At 35.2% G+C, this 23,344-nt stretch overlaps 1 protein-coding gene across 2 annotated transcripts in view; it reads right to left on the bottom strand.

Annotated features, from left to right (window-relative positions):
* LOC127862668 (dual specificity testis-specific protein kinase 2-like) overlaps positions 1-23,344 on the bottom strand; it is a 55,350-nt gene that overhangs the window by 20,817 nt on the left and 11,189 nt on the right. For both annotated transcript variants that reach the window (XR_008040729.1, XM_052401878.1), the window contains exon 3: positions 19,086-19,134. Coding sequence is in view for 1 of the 2 variants with exons in the window: in XM_052401878.1 (XP_052257838.1) it covers positions 19,086-19,134 (49 nt within the window). In the remaining variant the exon portion in view is untranslated. The remainder of the gene's footprint in view (positions 1-19,085; positions 19,135-23,344) is intronic.

Genomic DNA, 23,344 nt, shown 5'->3' with positions numbered 1-23,344 from the left:
GAAGGAGATATGGATGAAAATGATATGTGTGTATCCCCATGCCACATGTTGTTAGTAAAATGAGTGAAAATCTCTGACCCGGCCCCACCCCAACCCCCATAACTTTTGAGCCAGGGGTCAGATCAAAATTCCAAATAGTTCACTGTCGCACATATGCTCATAGCTACCATGTGTGTAAGTTTTAAGGTTCTAGTGCTAATAGTGTAGGAGGAGATAGTGGCCAGGACGGACGGCGGGGATACCCACATAATCCCATGCTTTTCGAAAAGCGTGGGGATAACAATTTCCTAATCAAGAACATAATTATGTTTAAGGAATATTTGTTATTGTTTAATCAATAACACTTAAAGGACATCTGCTATTGTTATCAGTAACTCATAACAGAGTTCTTTAATGTTATCAGCAATTAAATACAGAGTTATCAGTTATGTGTGAAAGACCACTGCACTTGTTATCAAGGACATCTATTATTGTAATCAGTAACTCATTTAAGAGCCCTCTATAGTTATCAGTAACATAAAGAGGACAAAATAATCCCTCGAGACTGTGGTCAATACTATTTACACTGGTATTTTCAATGTCCATCTAGTTGACATCTATGAATGATTGGCTATTCTGTCATGAAGTTGGGAGGCAGTCATAGATATTGGTTTTACAATCTATTTTACAACCACACCTAAAGTCAATGGCAGGCATTGCCAGGCCATTCACTGAACTATCAGCTACCATGTTAATAATGTGCAAGATATGTCGTTCAAATCAAGGTCAGAGTGAGGTCATATGATGTGGTTGTGTTGATAGTGTTTAACCCTTTACCACTTAAATACATTTAATTAAATACCTTTCTTACAAAATTCAAGTTTTTAAGGCTTCATTTCCGACCCTTAGTTACTGATGAGAAGCAAACAGCATAAAACCTGAGCATAAAACCTGAACAGACTGCATGGTACTCGCAGGCTGTTCTGGTTTTATGCTGTTTGCACATAGCAATTTTCACTTTGCTTCTAAGTGGGAAAGGGTTAAAGACATCATTACGGCTAGTATCAAAGCTTTTTAGGAAGCATTATTGAAGTACCACCAAACATGTCATGTTGGGTTAGCCTTGTAAGGACCAACATACAGAAAAACAAACTGATAAGTAAATGTGTAAATACTGGGAGCATACACAAATTATCTTTCTTTGTTGGAAATTTTGCAGCTGCATTTTGGCATAAACATCAGTTCCTAAAAGCATTGTTACTTTTAGTTCGCATAAAGGATCATGTATATTTTAGGGCAGAATTTAATTCAATATCAACAACTTGATTCAATGTCAAACATAAGTGCTGTAAACATACCAAATAATACAAAAACAACAAATGTGTGTACAACACACTTGACCTTCTTCACAAATATCTTCCTTACTTCCTGACTTGCTCTGCAACAAACTTCACTGATCTGCATCTCTCTTCCCATCTCTCTCTATAAGGGATTTGGAAACTCAAAACCCAATAAAAATCACAGACAGGTCATTCAAGCATCTTAAAATATTGATTACCACTTGTATGGTTTTATTTGGGAAATCTTGCACATTGAAAAATGTGTATTAAACAACACGGAAGAAATTTACAGCTTGTCAATTGATAACTTGTGAAAGGGCAAAAAGCGTTTGGACTTTAGATGATACTATGAATTTTTCACTATTAAATAAAAAAAAATCTAAATTTAACAAGGAAGACAAGAGGCACATGAGTACCCTGGAAATGCTGCACTGGCTATTGGCTAACCAAGAAAGGCCTAAGTGTTCTCAAGAAGTACTGGTTCTACCCAGGTATCCGGGAACAAGGACACAAGAAAGGCCCAGTAAGCTTTAGCAGGGTTGAAAATAATCAAGGACTACAAGAAGCAGAATGACCCAAATATATCCGAGCCTCACTCTGTGAAAACAGGGCATAATGCATGTGCGTGAAGTCCAATATCAGCCTTGGCAGGGCATAATGCATGTGCGTGAAGTCCAATATCAGCCTTGGCAGGGCATAATGCATGTGCGTGAAGTCCAATATCAGCCTTGGTAGTCTGCAAGCTGATCAGGGACGACGCTTTCCACCTAAACTGGATTTTCACAATGAATAGACTATTTTAGACAAAAACACCATCAAAGTGGAAAATGTCGTCCCTCATTGGCCAGTTCAGATTGCCCTGTTTTCTAAGAGACGCTCATATATACATTATTACATGTATATGCTAGAAAACCATCCAAAGAATATTTCATTTAAATTATTTGTCCTCAGCGTTTTCTGACAAGATTTTTATTTATTTATTTGTTCATATTACCATATTAGGATAATAATTATAGCAAAAATCATTTCAATTCTGAAACATTCCAAATAATTACCTTGTTTAACAAAACATTTTTGTTTAAGGAAACTGACTTTTGAACTTTCAGAGATGGTCAAAGGTCAAACCATTGCAATAAAGCAAAAACATTATCTTGGTCACATTCACTGATAAGTAGTAATCGATTAAGTAGCATCAATTAATAACCACATCACCAAAAATGTAACCTGTAATTAATCATTACATGACAAGTAAATCCAATTATAGGTAATCAAGACACGTGTATTTCACATAAAATGCTCAACTTTATTACATATTTGCCCTGTCTGTAAGGCTACGACTTATTGATACCACGTGAAATGCTGACCACGTTGACAATCACAACCAATTCTTACAACTCAATAATATTCTGTATTATATTCACATTATGGCTTGACACTTGTTGGTTTTGACTTGATTCCTGTTTGTTGTTTAATATGTTGTTCAGATTGTTTCCTAGACAAGATAAATGACCAACAAGAAGTTATGTGACATTTGCATACATACATGTATGTGCAGATTTTTATGTGGTTTGGTGTTCCAAATACTAATTTCTGGATGGTACCAGGCTTGTACCATGTAATCTAAATTTTTACTGTCTTTATTATAATATGGTAATACAATCCAATCTCTGATGTCATAACTTATAATAACTAACTTGCTGTAAGTCTTAAAACTGTGACAAAGCCATAGCAATTTTATCAACCAGTAACCTGTGACATCGCAAAGTAATTCAAACCAGCACAATAGTCTACACCTGAAGTAGTACCAATTCAAATTAATTCAATATCACAAGAAAAATTTGGATTCTGAAATCATGCAAAATATATTGCAAGACAAATTTCTTAAATTATGACCTACCAGTACCGACCAATTGACTTCATAAAAATCTAACAACACTTTTGAAACACTTTCGAAATGTTACAACTCATTTTTTTTTATAATAAATCTATGCAGTGTTCCATAAGAATTCCTAAGGGCTTTTCTGACTAATTATGTGCGGAGTGCTGAAATATTCTCTTAAATGGTAATGTTATATACAGTACACTCCACGCGTTTTCCCAAAAAACCGCGCTCCCTCCACGGGTTTTTCTGCTAGCGAGTGATCACGCGGCATTGGAAGAGCGAGGTGAACTTGATAAAACGCTCGGCGTTACGCCGCGTTCGCTAATTCCCCCGGCGTGTATTACTTTAGCCTAGTCGGTAAATGCAGACACTTTCCGTTCTTATCAGTGACCGCCGCGCAATGCCGCGTTAGCAGTGTGCTAGTGGGCATGCCAAAAAATAAAAACATTGTTATAATAAATTGTTAAAATACTGTAGTACATGTATAAACAAGAGTGCCAAACTGTCACAAGATACGCCCGTTCGAGGGTTTTGGACACCATGCTCAATGCTTGAAAGTGTCCTCAAGACCTAGTTATTGACCCGGCATGACCCATATTTGAACTTGACCTAGATATCACTTAGATGTAACATCTGACTAAATTTGGTGAAGATCAGATGAAAACTACTTCAATTAAAGAGCGGACAACATGCTTAATGCTTGAAATGCACTATGTGACCTCGTTTTTGACCCGGCATGACCCATGTTCAAACTTGACCTACATATCATCTAGACACAACTTCTGACCAAATTAGGTGAAGATCAGATGAAAACTACTTCAATTAGAGAGCGGACACCATGCTAAATGCTTGAAATGCACTAAGTAACCTCGTGACCTAGTTTTTGACCCGGCATGACCCATATTTGAACTTGACCTACATATCATCTAGACACAACTTCTGACCAAATTTGGTGAAGATCGGATGAATACAATTTGAATTAGAGTCCGGACAAAGTGGCGCCGTTGAAAATGCACTAATTGACCCTATGACCTAGTTTTTGACCCGGCATGACCCATATTCGAACTTGGCCTATATATCAACTAGATGCAACTGCTGACCAAGTTTGGTGAAGATCGGATGAATACAATTTGAAATAGAGTCCGGACAAAGTGGCCCCTTTGAAAATGCACTTATTGACCCTATGACCTAGTTTTTGACCCGGCATGACCCATATTCGAACTTGGCCTAGATATCAACTAGATGCAACTGCTGACCAAGTTTGGTGAAGATCGGATGAATACAATTTGAAATAGAGTCCGGACAAAGTGGCCCCTTTGAAAATGCACTTATTGACCCTATGACCTAGTTTTTGACCCGGCATGACCCATATTCGAACTTGGCCTAGATATCAACTAGATGCAACTGCTGACCAAGTTTGGTGAAGATCGGATGAATACAATTTGAAATAGAGTCCGGACAAAGTGGCCCCTTTGAAAATGCACTTATTGACCCTATGACCTAGTTTTTGACCCGGCATGACCCATATTCGAACTTGGCCTAGATATCAACTAGATGCAACTGCTGACCAAGTTTGGTGAAGATCGGATGAATACAATTTGAAATAGAGTCCGGACAAAGTGGCCCCTTTGAAAATGCACTTATTGACCCTATGACCTAGTTTTTGACCCGGCATGACCCATATTCGAACTTGGCCTAGATATCAACTAGATGCAACTGCTGACCAAGTTTGGTGAAGATCGGATGAATACAATTTGAATTAGAGTCCGGACAAAGTGATGCCTTCCGCCCGCCGCCCGCCGCCCGCCCGCCGCCCGCCCGCCGCCCGCCAAGGGGTTTCACATAATACGTCCCGTATTTTATACGGGCGTATAAAAAGATAATTGTATAGAAAATTAATACGTATAAAAATTATCTTTTTTAATTCACAGGTACGTCTACAATATGAATGAATATAATACATTTGACAAATTAATATTTAAATCATAACACATATAACACAAGAATAAATGTTCCGTAAAATTTCCAAATGAGAATAATAATTAGTAAACCGAAACACACTACGATTTTTAATGTTAACACGATGTTTACAAATGCTTCCAATATACAGTCATCATGTATATTTCCCGACAAAAGCGCGCGAAAATTATGCTGCAATGTTCAAGGTCAAGGTATACTCCTGCAAAGCGTGCGTGTATTGATTTTTTGATACAAACTTTGTAGCGCAGAGAACATTGAATTTTGTTGATTTCGGTTAAAAGTTTCTTTGGTATTTTTTAACGAAATTAAATCGCAAATAAGTTGATATTTCCTCTAAAATAATTTCAAATCGAACACGCCGAATCTTTATCGTTACGGTATTTTAGTAGAGTAATTATTTTAACAGTAATGGTACTGTAAACTGATTAAAGAAGACATCTGGGCGGAACTGGATTTTAAGTGTTTGACGTTATGAAAACACGCAAAGCTTGTCTACTGACCTATTGTGTAGACTGCTGTCTGCGGTGTTTTGACAAAAGGGATTAACATGTGTGAATGTCACTCTGCAGAGTTGGTCCATAATTACTGGTAAACATTGTTTTGAATGTCGACGTAACAAGAATACAACTGTGAATATTAAATGCAACTATCAACTCAATAGTTACCACCTTCTTTTAGCAATCAATGGAATAACCTACCTACAAAGAGAAAATAAATGCATTAGCGAGCAGAGAATTGACTTTGTTCCGACAATTAAAACCATTCCTTATGCATTCCTTTCACGTGTTAGACAGGAAGCGGCTTTTCTTTGATTACGTCAAACTGTCAATTCACACAGATTTGCGAGATTTTTAGGGTCCTTGGTCATTTGTTTACATGTTCAGTATAGAAAACCACCTGCTAACATGAAAACTTTGGATTAAATTATCAAAATAAAAACAATGTTGCAAACTGTGTTTATATTAATTGGCAAGTATTAGTTATAAGACGACATTTGTGTGTCTTCTACACCATGTTGGGATCGATCTATCTTGGTTGTTTTTTTTTAATTGTAAATATTATACTACATGTACATGTATATACTTGTAATAAATGTAATTTTATTTGAAAATCAGGAAGTCAAACAAAATTAAATTGATTGTTATCTCGTAAAACGCGGAGTTTCCCCCACTTTGCCAACGCCGAGGGCCGCCGTGTCGGCTTATCAGTTTTGCCGATCGTTAACCGCCGCAACCAAAATCATGCAAACGCCGCGTATAGCGGGATTTTCTTAATCTCCCTCCAGGTCAATCCCCGCGGAGTATGGAGGGAAATTGGGGAACACGCGTGGAGTGTACTGTAGGAAACATCTTGTGTTATTTCAAAGACCTTCATGACATTTTTACAATCTGAACGGTGTCTTCTAGAGTGAGTGTTAACCTAAGGTTTGCTATCAAGGTCTTCCTTTAGATTCCATTGGAGAAACAAGTTGTTAAAATTAAAGAAAACTTATTAGAGCTAAATATGCCTGAAATTAGTATAGGTTAGAATCTTGGCATACCACCATAAAAACTAGTGACCTGAAAATCAATAGGGGTCATCTGCGAGTCATGATCAATGTACCTATAAAGTTTCATGATCCTAGGCATAAGCTTTCTTGAGTTATCATCCGGAAACCATTTTACTGGTTCGAGTCACCGTGACCTTGACCTTTGACCTAGTGACCTGAAAATTAATAGGGGTCATCTGCGATTGAGGATCAATGTACCTATGAAGTTTCATGATCCTAGGCGTAAGCGTTCTTGAGTTATCATCCGGAAACCATTCGGTGGACGGACCGACATGTGCAAAACAATATACCCCCTCTTCCTCGAAGGGGGGCATAAATATGTGAGTTGTGAAAACTGAAGCATTGTAACCTGCACCAACTATATTGTAGCATTCAACAACATTTTTGTTGATGGTGAATAGCAATGTATTGTTTCTGAGAATTAATTTCGGCCTTTACAAGGACTTTTTGCGGTTCAAAATTTACATTCAACACATGTAAATACTTAATAAATGCCAATTAGCTGCTAGTTTAATGTCAACAAACAAAATCTTCACTAGTTTATTCAAATGAAGACAATAGTGTTTGGTAATGCTTAGTTAATGAGTCTAGCTTTGGTTTGTTGACATCTGATCCTATTTTTATACTTACAGAGTCTATCTTATTTTGTTTTATCACACAATTTTGATAAAATTAATAAAATTAACAAATAATTACTTTTTGCTTTGCAAATATATATTAAGCAGTATAAAATATATTGAGTACCATGTCCTATATATGACAATATACTGTTATTACTACCAGGCAGTAACGTCTTAGTGACGAATGTCAAGAGTGATGAAAAATGGCAACAGAATACCTTGCATGAAATAATGAAAACTAAAACCAAGAAATTTATTTAAGACACATTGAGAAATGAAATAAATCTTTGACTTTTGAAAAGTGTGTATTATTTTTTAGCATTTACAGAAATGGTTTCAGAAAATAGGCCACACCAATTCATGAACCCATATGACAGAAAACTAGAGTGTACTACTATACATTCCTACTAAAAAACTAGATTCTGTATTTCAAAGTTTTTATTTCTAGTTTTATTTTGTACAAGTAAACCATAGTAAGCATATGGAATAATAATGTGTTCCATTCAACTCACTGTGCTAAATAATGTAATTTCATTAAAAGACATACAAATCTACAGGTCAAAGATTGCTTTGAATGCAACTGCGTCTAAAATCACTACTATCACCGTTTCAATCATTTTTCATTCACTGACAGTACCAAATTACCCAAGTGGATAAGTGATCACAATGAATGTCAATCAAGGTGATACGACTGGGTGGGACTAATGTTTTCATAAGGGACAGTTACATTGATCTTCTCCGTTGGGCACTTGCCTTTCTCAAGTAAATGAGAGACCGCCTATCACATTCAATACAGTTCTCAATGCTCTAGCTATGATATATTTTGAACTGATAATTTCGTGTTTACACTGGCCTTTTAATAGGTTATGTATGGTCTATTAATATTTTACATTCATGGCTGTCTTTTAACGTAATACTATATTGGTATGTAAATTTAATAGTGTTTGTTTTTCTTCACGGTTATAAGCCCATCCTGTACAGTATTCACTGAAGGGATCATATTTAAATTGACAGAAATATAATACTTCCTTTTTCATAAAAAAATTGGACTTAAGTACAAGTGTCTACAACTTGTGTCGTATTTTTTTGTAAATTAATTTTTTAGATGTACTTCTAAAAATCAAATTTGTAGAGCACAACAGAAACATATCTCAGTTTAAATAATGTTGAATGCCAAACATTTTATTATAATATGATGCAATATTACATACAATTCTGCTACTATAACGCTTTAAAGATCTATCTTTTCACATTGTGTTTTCTCACACATTTCAGCTTACTGTAATAATGCTTGAGATAATTGTATAACATGGTGTTATAGTCACTGCCATGCATTCATCGAAGTTTCAAGTGATAAATACCATCAATACATCGTATTGTGCTGGAATGCAATCCTTAAATCCCAGGCATTTGAAAACACTTAGTGTCATGTAAGTATATAATGTTAAATGAAAATAAGACCTTCAGCTGCCTAAAAAATGTATGGCATCTCTCAAATCTTGTGTGGTTATTTAGACTTTTTTATTGTCCATTGAGGGCCTTTTTTAAGGGTCATCCAGTCAGACAAAAATATTTCATACCATATCGTTATCATAAACACCTCATCTGAACCAAGGGTTATTAATTCCCCTGCAACTAAAGTTATTCACTAAAAAGTTAAAAAAAATGCTATGTACTTCAAACCTTTTGCTTATGCATCATCTGTAGGATTTGGCCATGTGCATTGTTATTAACTAATGCAAATCAAGAAGAGAGGGAAAAATATGGGCTGTGTTCTGTGTAAAGACTAATCAGGGACCACACTTTTCTCTTTTATGGTATTTTTTGTTTACAGAAAATTCTCTTCTTAGCAAAAATCCAGTTTAGGCGGAAAGTGTCTTCCCTGATTAGCCTGTGCGCACTGCACAAACTAATCTGGGATGACACTTTATGCACCTACATTAACCCTTTGCATGCTGGGAAATTTGCCGTCTTCTAAATTTCAAAATAAGCATTTTATTTGATTTTTTTCAAAGAATACTATCGGAATAGCAAACAGTTTGGATCCTGATGAGACGCCATGTTCTGTGGCGTCTCATCTGGATCCAAACTGTTTGCAAAGGCCTTCAAAATTCAGTTCCAGCACTGAAAGAGTTAAACCCCCTTTTCAAAGAGAAAGGCTCATATACAGTATTTTTCGGGTTATATGTCGCACTGGAATGTAAGACGCATCCCCGTTTTTTTTACATTATTTTATTTTTGTCCATACATAAGACGCTCCGGCGTAAACGACGCACATAAATCATCATTAAATATTCCCAAAAATGCAGTCACACCTGTTTATCCATTAAATGTTTAATCCAGTCTTTCGTGTTTTATTTCAGATAGAAAATTCATCTTAAAAACGATGCAGGCATTTGTTCTCTCACATGCTCATTGTATTTATATATTTTTTCCATTTAATTTATTTGAACGTATTAATTTAAACAAAAATGTCATTCAGAACAATGTATTACCGGTAAAATTTGACCCTTTATAATCCGCAAGCCGTTGCATTCGCACATTTGTATCTGTTTTGTCAAAACATCGCAGTGTAAACACTGCTGATCATGTTTTCACAAATACCAAAATTAAATCCAGTCTTTACCAGATTTTCCTGTAAATCAGTACACAGAACATTTTCTGTTTCAATAATAAACTTCCTAAATGAGCGTAACGTCAAAGATACAGCATTCTCTTCGCTACACAGTTTTTCTTCAACAGTGTATACACCCACGCTAATTTTCGCGCGCTTTCTAACAGAACAAAGAAAAGTACATGAGCTATAGATGTGACTAGCGTAAACGTGGCGTTAGCAATACAATTGGAAATACGAATTTAAATAAGCGCATTTGATAATACAACAAAACAAAATAAAAAACAATTATTGTGTAATAAACTGCATTTAGGCTATAAATGCAGCATTTGCTGTTTCATAAAAAATAAATGTACCATTTTATTAAAATAGTATAGCGATGTTTGTTTGTTTTAATGTGTATTGTTTGCAAAACTTATGTAGCATAAAGTATACCGGCATTCTCAAATTGGTAACACGAGCATTTTTATGATGAATATTAAAATGAGGCCTGTTATAAGAAGGGCTAATATTCTTATCGTGATAATCTTAATGCAAGTGTGCAGACGTGTGGTGTACCAGGCTTACCAATAAAAGCTTTTAATCCACACTGGGGACATCGTCTCCCATGGAGAGATTATGTTCGTTCATCTATCGCAGATGGTTAAAGGGTATTTGAGATCTCAGGTTTGCAGACATGTGGTATCGCAGGCATACCGATAAACGCTTGTAATGCACACTGGGGACATCGCTGACGGATTCTCCAATGTCGACGACCATGGCGAATAAATGATGTGAATTTTTATTGTGCCGTATCTGATTGTATACTTATTGTTGCATACTCTGCTTCTCATTGATATTGTGTTTGTTTGTTGTACTTTGTTATTTTTTGTTTCAAATTGTAAAAATCGTAAGGTTAGCTCGTAAAATAAATTTAGCAGACTACTTTTTTGTAGTCTTTTTTGTTGCGTTGTTTTATTAACGTTACGGTACTGTATAGTACCCCAATAGTATCGCTAGTAGTGTGTAACCGACTATGCGTAAAATAAAATTGTGTTACAAAAACAGCGAAACAAATTACCGGCAATGGTTATCAAACTCGCGGATTTATGCAATTCTGACTAAAAAATTTCACATTCTGACTTTGGAAAAATCGATTTTGTAAATACATAAGACGCTCCGGGGCATACAACGCATGTTACTTTTGCCTGTAAAAAAGTCGCGACTTATACCCCGAAAAATACGGTATATGAGGATTCATGGTAAAAAACATGCCTAGCATCGATAGCATTTATCATAGATGTTCCACTATTGAGAAGCAACACAGTGCTTCTTTAACCAACATGCACTGCATGGGGGGCACACCATTTTCTGAGACGTGATTCTCCAAAAAAAATCAATTGAACAAAATCAAGGAATGAAGAAAACAGATAAAAGGTTATACATGTACCTCTCCCTATAACATACAATAAATTTGTTCTATATAATGCATAATAAACCCATTTAAGCCTAGCATCTATAAAAAAGGCCTTTGCAAACAGCGTAGATCCAGATGAGACGCTGCAAGATGCGACGTCTCATCAGGGTCTGCGCTGTTTGCTTAAAGGAATTTCTGTAAAAAATATTCTAAACATAGAAATAAATATACTAGACATCCCTAATTTTGGAAATAAATTGATCCAGTTTAGAAAGATGGGAGAGTCCACTAAGCATAAATGGGTTAAGAACCATTTCCTATTACTCTATGAATGATCTTCCAGCATTGCTAGAAACTGACATGCCAAAATCTGTATCTGAGAAGATTGTTGTGAAACCTTCAAGTCAAGTAGATACAATGTACCAGATATCCTGTCTACCTCATCAAGAATCCTTGCCCCAATAACCATCAAAAGAATTTATTCAGATAGCAGTGTGCTTTTTGCTCCAATTCGTCACCGTTATTCATTATTGCCAAATGAGACCAACAAATTTCCATTTGAAGGTTTCAAATAAAAAAATTTTTTTTAGATCTCAACATGTAGTTGATCTCTCATTCAGCTCTTTAAGTTGAAACTGAGTAAATATAATATTAAAAATACTTGAATTCGAAACTTTGAATCATTTAATAGCCAAACAACAACACTAATTTCACAATTTTAGTCAAAACGCTTTGAATTTTCCCAATCCAAAGAGAAATTGCTCCAGTCCCAAAATTGTGAAAAAAACATGGCATATCATTGGGCATTCAATGGTATCCAAGCCATTCCTGCCTACAACAGGCCTGAGAAGTAATGGATGAAACATGGTAATAAAACCTCAGCTGACCTGATGTAATTTGAATTATTACGGCAACCTTAGGCTGTTATTCCTTACCTACCCGGTAATATTCTCATGCATAATTCATGACAATCCTTAACTTTGCTATCGATCACCTTTGAAATAATAAATAAGTGTCAGACAGTGTAACAAACAGAAGCAAAAAAATCAATAAGATGTACATTTGATGTATTTTATTAAAACAAGGATTTTTCCTCTTACTGGACATACTACAATTTTGTTTTATGTACTTTTTTATGTACACTCTCTTCTTGGTATAGGAAGACAAACATTGTATGTTGACCGAATAATTGCCAGGTCATGGCAAATGGACTCCCGCTTGCCTTCAAATATAACATGTTATAAGTTGCCAAACAATTGTGAAAAAACAGTAAAAACAACACATATTTGTCATGTCATGTTAATGGCTAATTACCTTAATGAGATTTTTAACAATATGACCTTAAAAAGCTCTTGTTAACAATAACAAGACATGTTTCTATAGGACATGGATGCCCCATTTTCCATGTTTTCACAAAACTACACCTACAAACACATCCTGTTTAGGAGATTACATTTGTGCCAAGTTAATGAAAATATGTGGCAAAGTTATGAGTGAGACAGGAATTTTTGAGCTGTTTTATGACCAGATTTTACTTTTGACCTTTTAACACGACCTTGAGCTTTGAGGTGAAGAGAAGTGTGTTGCAGCTACTTGATGTCTTCTGATGGTGGTAATTTGAAGTAAATTATTTTTAATTTGCATGATGAATTAAAATGTTACTGTCCAGAATATCTGTTTTATGGACAAACTTGATCTTTGACCTCTTAAAGGGGCCTTTTCACAGTTTTTGGCAGGTTTTGAAATAAGTCATTAAATGCTTTATATTGATAAATGTAAACATTGGATCTTAAAAGCTCCAGTAAAAAATCAAGAATAAAATTTAAACAAGAGCACCGCCTTGCGGGTGCAGACCGCTCATCTATTTTCTTTTTAAAGGTGAAGGGGGGGGGGGGGGGGGGGGGGGGGGAAGGGGGGGGGGGGCACGGGCGATGGTTTGGGTGGAGTCTATTGTGGTATGTCAGGTAAGAGTAGTTTTGTCAAAGTATCAATCAAATCTAATCATAAATAAAGAAGTTATGGCAATTTTAGCAAAATTTAATAATTTGACCTTGAGAGTCAAGGTCATTCAAAGGTCAAGGTAAAATTCAACTTGCCAGGTACAGTAACCTCATGTCATAGCATGAAAGTATTTGAAGTTTGAAAACAATAGCCTTGATACTTAAGAAGTAAAGTGGATCGAAACACAAAATTTAACCATATATTCAAAGTTACTAAGTCAAAAAAGGGCCATAATTCCGTAAAAATGACATCCAGAGTTATGCAACTTGTCCTTTTACTGTACCCTTATGATAGTTTGCGAGTGTTCCAAGTATGAAAGCAATATCTATGATACTTTAGGGGTAAAGTGGACCAAAACACAAAACTTAAGCAAACTTTCAATTTTCTAAGTATAAAGGGCCCATAATTCAGTCCAAATGCCAGTCAGAGTTACATAACTTTGCCTGCACAGTCCCCTTACGATAGTTAGTAAGTGTTGCAAGTATGAAAGCAATAGCTTTGATACTGTAGGATTAAAGTGGACCTAAACACAAAACATAACCAAATTTTCAATTTTCTAAGTATAAAAAGGGCACATAATTCTGTCAAAATGCCAGTCAGAGTTACATTACTTTGCCTGCACAGTCCCCTTATGATAGTTAGTAAGTGTTGCAAGTATGAAAGCAATAGCTTTGATACTTAAGGAATAAAATGGACCTAAACACAAAACTTAACCAAAATTTTCAATTTTCTAAGTATAAAAAGGGCACATAATTCTGTCAAAATGCACGCCAGAGTTATCTAACTTTGCCTGCCCAATCCCCTCATGATAGTAAGTAAGTGTACCAAGTTTGAATGCAATAGCATTGATACTTTCTGAAAAAAGTGGACCTAAACGCAAAACTTAACCAAAATTTTCAATTTTCTAAGTATAAAAAGGGCACATAATTCAGTCAAAATGCATGCCAGAGTTATCTTACTTTGCCTGCCAAGTCCCCTCATGATAGTAAGTAAGTGTACCAAGTTTGAATGCAATGGCATTGATACTTTCTGAGAAAATTGGACCTAAACGCAAAACTTAACCGGACGCCAACGCCGACGCCAAGGTGATGACAATAGCTCATAATTTTTTTTCAAAAAATAGATGAGCTAAAAAGGAAATAAAAAGTAGCCTCAGCTGGACTCGAACGGTTGACCCTCGGAGTCCTGGAGTAACCTGGAATAAAAACGCATAAGCCCGCTCGGCTATTCTGCCAAGCATACTTAGTTGAAGTATTTTATGCATTATATGAGCAATCTTCGTAGTTTCACAAAATTTAATGACAACAACAGAACTCTCCAAATTATTCAATCGTTTCGCGTTGCAACGCTTTATAATTTTTAGGTTTTTAAATCGTCAAAAGATGCATATATTGGCTATATTAGACCATGGTTAATGTTCAGTAATACTGTTTCCTCACAAATATCATAACTAAAACGAAAATTTGCGAATCTGAAACAACTTTTTTCAATTTAGTCAATTTACTTAACCGTGAAAAGATCCCTTTAATGTGAACATGACCATAAAGGTAGGAAAACCCGGTCTCAAACAAGACACATCATCATATGATGGTTTACATTTGAGCCAAGTTATTACAATCCATCAAATTTTGGTCAAAACCATGGTGCAACAGATAGCAAATAAAGCAATAACTTTATCTGAAACGCATCAACTGTTATGTAGTCATCAATCATATAACTGAAAATGTAACCTAGAATGAATCATTATATGACAGGTAAATACAATTAAAGGTTATCAAGATGCGTGTATTTCACATAAAATGCTCAACTTTATTACATGTTTGAAATGGTTATAAAGGCTACAACTTTATATTGACTACATTGACAATCACTACAAATGCTTACAACTCAATAATATTCTGAATCATTTTCACATTATGGCTTGTGACTATTTTGTTTTATTGAATTTTACACCATAGCACTGTTAAGAACACTGACTTTTTCAGCATCAATAGAATTTTATCATAAAGCACTATCAGGCATATTTTTTGAGAAGCATCACAGTGATACATTTACACATTTGCCAGGAATTTTTATTTTGGAGTGTCCTTCTTGTTTTCTGAGATGAAATTCTCTTACCGAAATTGCTTTTTTCCAAACAACAAAATCAAGGCATGAAGATCAATGATAAAGATTTACAAATGTGCTTCTCTATGTGACCTACATTAGCTCTTTCAGTGCTGGAACCGAATTTTGAAGGCCTTTGCAAACAGTTTGGATCCAGATGAGACGCCACAGAACAAGGCGTCTCATCAGGATCCAAACTGTCTGCTATTCTGATAGTATTCTTTGAAAAAAAATCCAAGAAAATGCTAATTTTAGAAATTCAGCAGAAGACATTTTAGCAGACAACAAATTTCCCAGCATGAAAAGGGTTAAATAACATTCTACATAATACATAAAATAATTACAAAACCATTTTCTATACTTCTGTTAATGATCTGCCCAGATTTCTAGACACTTCCTAAGGTTCAAACCTCTATCTGAGAGGAGTGGTGTGAAACATTTCAAATCAAGCAGCTAAATATACACTGTCTACCTAATGAAGAAACCTTGCCCTGGCACTCAAAAGAATGTATTAACATATCATGGGGCATTAAATGGTCATCAAAGATATCCCTGCCAATAACAGGCCTAAGAAATAATGGATGAATGGATGAAACACAATAGAGCAGGGTAATTAAACATCAGATGACATGATGTAATTAGAATTATTACTGTCACCTCAGGCTGTTATTTTTGAGGTCAGAAACCACTATCATGCATAATCTGACAATCATGTACTTAAGTTAGCTATTGAACTGCCTTAGAGTTAATCTGTATTACATTTATTTTATTCAACAGGTGATAATGTTGTCCTAAGTCCAAGCGTAAAAAGTATACACTTGTGATAAATAAAATTGATTGAAGTCAATAGGTAAAAAATCTATGTGCATGATAGTGTAATAAAAAGATGCAAAGCAAAAAAGATTTGCTAACAAAAATAATGTTCAGTAGGATTTACAAGAAAAAGGTTCAGAAATGGGGCATATTTGTAATATAAAGTCATTCTGGTGAGGTTTCTTTAGTATTTGATATCACTTTATGTTAGGCACATTGTACATTTACTCAATTGTTTTCAGGTATGGGATTTGAACTGCCACTTGCCATCAAATAAGATTTAATTATTAATCCAAGTGAATAATTAATGATCAACAGAGAAGCCAAAATTTCCCCTCACAATTTCTAAATCAAGCCTTTGTTGCACTAGAAATGTCCAGGTTGCTCATTTTCAGAAATGTTTTGGGATATTACAAACACATCAAGTAAAGATTCACAATAGCCCTGCACAAGCTTGGAATTCTTGTAAGCCTAAACTAAACAAGAGCACCGCATAACGGGTGCCAACGCTTGGCTGCAGGTGCCGTTTTGAATAAATAAAAGCTTGTTAGAATATTTATTTTAGAGGTCACTGTGACCTTGACCTTTGACAGGTCACTGTGACCTTGACCTTTGACCTAGTGACACCAAAATGGGTGTAGCGTGTAGAACTCATCAAGGTGCATCTACATATGAAGTTTCAAAGTTGTAGGTGGAAGCACTTTCATTTTAGAGCCAATGTTCAAAAGGTTAACAAAATGTAAAGGTTTTAGCACGATGCGGGAAGACGAGCTGGCTATGACAATACCTCAGGTTTTCTCCAAAAACAGCCAAGCTAAAAATTGCATGAACCCAGGGATATTTATTTCTGGGACATTATTTTGTAAATGCCAAAAAGCATCCTGTACATGGCCCAAAAAAAAACACCAACACTTATTCATTAATATCACGTTAATTACTTAATGGGATTTTAAACACTGTAACCTTGTTAAGCGCTCGTTAACAATAAAACTATCTGTTGCTGTTGAATACGACATCTAGGGTCGCATATTTTAGCAGGTGAAGGTATGTGACACATTTGTTTATATGATGGGTTTAGCATGTAAAACAACACAGCAAATGATCATCGCCCGGCTATGGATGTCATACTGGTGACAAATCGGCCTGCCAACACCACTGGTTAAATCATTGGGTTGATGATTTATATTTGGCTTTACTGGAAAAATGCAAACATTAAATGGATAATTCATCACATAAAAGCAACTTTTGTAGATCATTAAATATTTGAGCCTCACTCTGGGAAAATGGGGCTTAATTCATATGTGCAGTGTCCTCCCAGATAAGCATTTGGTCCACAGTGGCTAATCTGCGACGACAATGCCCGCATAGACTGCAATTAAGGCTTACAAAGATACTTCCTTATAACAAATAATTCCATAAAGGCAAAAGTGTTTCCATGATATGCCTGTGCACATTTCCCATTTTAATCACATGCATTAAACCCCATCGATGCATTTCCCTTTCATAATTCACTTCTAGACTTCTGTGTGAACAGGTCAGTAATGAAAAGTGAGTGACATAAGCATGCATGTTCATGCCACAAGGAAGCTGATGGGATTTTCTGGCTTAACCCTTAACCACTTAAATATAATTATATTTTCACCCATTTGTAGCCCCTCAGAAAAATATATTTAATTAAAAAGACCTTTCTTACTAGATTCAAGGTTTTAAGGCTTCAACTCCAAATCATAAATACTGATGAGCAGCAAACAGCATAAAACCTGAACAGACTGCCTTGTTGTTTGCTAATACCCAATGTCACTTTGCTTCTGAGCACAGGTGAAGGGCGCGTGGCCAAGTCACTTTATAACTATCAATTTGTCATAAAACAACATTTTTTATCATAATTTTATTGACAAAAAAAAAAATCAAAAAAAAATAATTCTGATAATAATTATGATATACATTATATCAGAATTTTTATAATTTTTTTTCAATATGATAAAAAATGTTGTTTTATGACAAATTGATAATGTGAAAGTGACTTGGCCACGCGCCCTTCACCTGTGCTTCTGAGCGGGTAATGGTTAAAGGCAACAATACATGATTAATTTGTTCAGATGCATACATCAACAAACTGTTGATGGAAACTGTGCCAAGATCATCAATGTTGAAGCCGGCTCTTTTGTCAAGCTGTGTGGTAAACTGTCAATGCAAATTACAGGTAACTACCCTGCATCACAAACTTACTTATCAACTCTCTAGAAACCTGTCTCACTTCATCCACATTATTATGATAGTACTAAAGTTGGATATGAAGATGTGCATCTGAAAATGTATGTTCTTCTTAAACCAGACCAGGGGAAAACCAGAATAATTATAGTATATAGCTAACAATTTTAGTTCCATGAAGTTGTTGATGCCACTTCATGTTTGCACATTTTGCCAATTTTCTTCTTATAATCTCATGTATTCACTTTTTCTCAACTGTTTTAAACAAGTTTGTCTAAGACCTGTTTATGACAGAGTCCAAAGTTCTACCATTGTTCTAATGCTTCATTGTCCCCATTCTCTGGACAAGATCTACCGTTCAGCCTGGCTCTGGGAAAACTGGACATGTGTGATCAGGAACGAACCTTTCCTCTTTTACAGGATTTTTGTTTAAAAGATACCATCTTTAAACAAAAAATGGCATAATGCTGAAAGTTCTGTTCCTGATTGGCCTGTGCAGACTGCACTGGCAATTCTGAGACGGCACTTTACACATGTGCATTAGGCCCAGTTTTCCCAGAGCTCAGCACCATCGTACAGCTGTCTTTTACTCACCTCTGTGAGGGCATGGAGCTGACCTTCATGTACACAAACACCCAGAAATCTGAAATCATAAATACAATATGACAGTCAAAATGTATTGATTAACTTCAAAGATCTTTAACATTATTTTAAAAATGTATATTACTCCTTTTTTAACGTTTCTCACAATATCTGTACTTAATATGGCTAGAGCATTTTTTTGTGGTTAATTGTTAACTGATTCTTTTGCCTTTAAATATGCATTGAAATGAGTACAAAATGCAACAGCTTACTGATAATCCTAAACACTATCACAATAATCAATATATCATCAACATAAACCAATAAACGAATATAGAATCTAGGTGAATTTCATTATCATGAAGTGCATGGTCAATAATCAACGTAAGAATCAGGGCCCGTATTCACCAAACAATTCTTAGATTTAAGTCTATGAATAAAGAAAATTCTTTAAATTAGAATATTCAAGAATTTCTTTAATTTTGAGTCAAACTCTTCTGTAAACATCTCTATCTATATTATTCTTCATATAAAACATTTTGTTAATGACATAATCACCAGTGGAGGCCTGTATATATTCAAACACTGAACACATTTTTCTTGGTTCTTAGACATCTATTCTTTATTCTTAAGTCTAAGAATCGGTTGGTGAATACGGGCCCTGAGCAAAGGGTCTGGTCCAGTTGAAGCCAGATGAAAACCAGGCTTAATGAATGTGCGTATAGTGTTGTCCCAGATTAGCCTGTGCAGTCCACAGGGACACCACATTCTGCTTAAACTGGATTTTTGCAAAGAAAATACTTCTTAAAAACAATCAAAGCAAATAGTGTTGTTCTCCGCACAGGCTAATCTGGGATGACACTCTTTAAGGCATATGCTTTAAGTCCAGTTTTCGCAGGATGAAGCATCAATGATCTGAATAATGGACTGGTCTAGTTCAGGCCAGATGTAAATGAAGAACATAATGCCTGACTGGTAATAACCACACATAATGATGTAATTAAGTGTCAGGTGGTAATAGAGCTGATAAAAGGATAACCTTTACCTGAGATGCTCTCTTCAGTCTCAATGTTTGTTTACTTAAGAACTGCTGACTATTTTCACCTGTAATGTTTTTCACAGCCTCCACAATTGTAGTTTGCAATTGCGTTTACATGTGTTGGGTAGTCTTTCTTTGATAATTTATGTATAATATATAACATATATGTTCTTATCTTTAGGGGGATAAGGGTGCAATATTTTTACAGTCTTCATAAGAGAACTCTATATTAAGTTTGAAACAATTAATTGAATCTACATGTATACATAGGGACATGCATGTATATGATTACTGGTATTCTTGGACCAAGTCACAGTTTTACACATACTGGTATCTGTAACCATTTAACTTAATATCCATACTTGAACACAAGAAATGAGCCGCGCTCTGTGAAAACTAAGCTTAATGCATGCGCATAAATTTGGGTCCCAGATAAGCCTATGCAGAATGCAGTCAGGTAGATTGGTTACCTCCCCTTATCTATCGTTACTCTATATAGGGATCGGTACAAGCTAATTTTATTTATTATTTTTGGAAACATATTGCGAGATTATACGAGGTTCAGGGGAAGTAATCCGTGTACCATTTTCAAACCGGAAACAAAACATTTCCCGAACTTTTTGACAGCTGACAGGTAAGAATAAAAGCTCGTTCTAGTTAAATAAGATTTATAGATATTAGTCGATGTATACACATAGTGAAGTAACGCCAAGGAAAGTTAATAAACCTGAGATCTGTGCTGTTTGTAAGGATGAAAAGTGACGTCGATAGTATACATGACGTCGCGTGCATGTTAGCGGATAAACGTTAACGTCATGAATTCCCGACAGTAATAAACAACGCTCTGATTGGTCTTCGCGTTATCCAATTAAAATCGCCGATACATTAGCCTGTACCTGTTGTATATTATAGTCAACGGTTATATTCAACGGGGAACCAGTTTAGCAGTCAGGCTAAACAGTTTCCGCCTAGACTGGTTCTTTGTGTAGATGAGACCGCCTAGGCTGGTTCTTTGTGTAGATGAGACTTCCTTTTAACCAAAAATTCCATATAGGAGGACAGTTGTCAAATATAAGCCTTTTGCCAACACTTAACACACATGCATTTAGACCAACTTTCCCTGAGCGAGACTAAAAAACATGTATCAGATTTGCGTGCTTCAATACAAATGTATGTCAAGAAAAATATTTGAAATGAAAATAAGTTTTCATTCATTACAACTTTATGAATATATATATAATCAGGTTACACAACAAATCAGTGGAAATCATAAATTTGACAGTGATATTCTACCATCCATGAAAGAGAACACTGACATGGATAATAAATCTTCCTGGCCACTGAGTTTGAAAAGAAAATGCATGATCATCACTGCATTAATTTAAAATTGTATTAATATTTTACTGTGTGAATAAGCATTTAAGGACGCGTGAAGCTGTAAAATACAGAAAATTATTTCTTACATACGTAAATAAAGGTATAAATATATTAATAATTTTCTAATTAAATTATTCAATTAAAAGGGATTTTAAAATGTTTATAAAAATACCCCATTTGCTCGAAATCATAAAATCTCATTTTTGTTAGGAAGTTTCAAATTTTTTAAATGTATTTTTATACAAAATTTGGGTGGTGGACATTTAGGACTTTTACTTTGTGAACTTCATTTATTGCTAAAAATACATAGGTTAACCATGCAAATATCCTGGTAAAAACATATATTTTATGTATGTAAGACTGAAAGGTATATTGCCAGCTTTGCACAAACTGAAGTGTGTCATCAAACATGAATGGGGTCACCTGGGCAGCCTTTCTTCATCAGGTTTCAATAATTTATTGAGTAGAAATATACCTTGAAAGGAAGTGTAAGTGGGACAGGAAGAGTTTGGGGTTAAATTTGCCAAATAACAAGAGTGGCTTACAGCTGGTTATAATGTAAGAAAGGCAGGGTGGTTTACGTGAAGACTCTGCTCTTCCATCCTAGTAGAAAGTCTTTAACCCATTACCGCTTAGATACATATTTTCATGCATTTGTAGTCCCTTATAGAGTTATATTTAATTGAAGACCTTTCTTACTGGATTCAAGTTTTTAAGGCTTCATCTCCAAACCTTAGGTACTGATGAGCAACAAACAGCATAAAACCTGAACAGACTGCGAGTTACTCACAGGCTGTTCTGGTTTTATGCTGGTTTCAAAAGCCATTTTCACTTTGCTTTTGATGGGGAAAGGGTAAAACAAACTAATTGGCTTGCAAAATGAGAATACAGCATAATAACTTCACATCATCCCTGACTTCAGTGTATTGACAAGTGAAATGTTTAATACCTCCCAATAATATTGTTATACAAAAAGATTCCGTTTTTTTAAGACCATTGCCAAAATGACGCAAAGTTTGTCCTAAAACAGTTTCTTAAATATTTGATGATTCATCACTGCTCTAAATACGTAATTATTTAATGAAATGCGTGACTTTTTCTAGATCTTTCCAGTCTGATTCATATGCTTGAAAAAAATTAATAAAACAGTCACTATCATGCCTTTTGGGCAAAGAAGATGGAAAACTGGAAATCAGTATAATCCTCCTGAAAACTTGGTTGTGCAAGTGTATAAAAAGAATCAAGTACAAGTATATGACAAATTTGACCAGCCCACTGTCCAAATAACTTGCATTATTTACATATCTCCTAGTTTGTACTTGTTGCAACGGTTAAGGACCTCTTTCTCATGGAAGGAATGTTGACTATTTTCACTTACAGTGCAAACTTCACCATAGGAAATCAAGATTTGAAAGAACTATTATAAACATTCCAGAATGCTACACATTGACTTGAAGTTCAAATATGTAAAACATTCTCTGCGTTTCATATTTTACCATTATACAATAAAATAACTGCTGGGCTTCCCCTGCAGGGCTTTTTTATTCTAAAGTCGTAGGCTACATGCCATCAGAAAATTTCTCGAAATTCATTTAAATATCGCAAAAAAAAGAAACTTTACTATAGACATTTCATTCTTTTTCCCTATTTCACTGCATGATGGTAATCCCTAAATTTGGTTTCTGTTCATTATTTTTTCTATTTGAAGGCTAAGGCCCCTTCCACAATACTAATAAACAAGAGCTGTCAGAGGACAGCGCGCTTGACTATTCGAATGCTTGACAGTATAACGTAAGCCATCATGGGGATATTGTTCAAATTATTCAATAAGGTCAAGGTAATAGTTCATATGTAA

The sequence above is a fragment of the Dreissena polymorpha genome, chromosome 16 (assembly GCF_020536995.1).
Source record: "Dreissena polymorpha isolate Duluth1 chromosome 16, UMN_Dpol_1.0, whole genome shotgun sequence".
NCBI lineage: Eukaryota > Metazoa > Mollusca > Bivalvia > Myida > Dreissenidae > Dreissena > Dreissena polymorpha.
Note: the sequence above shows the minus strand (reverse complement) of the source record. Positions and strands in the feature narration are given on the sequence as shown.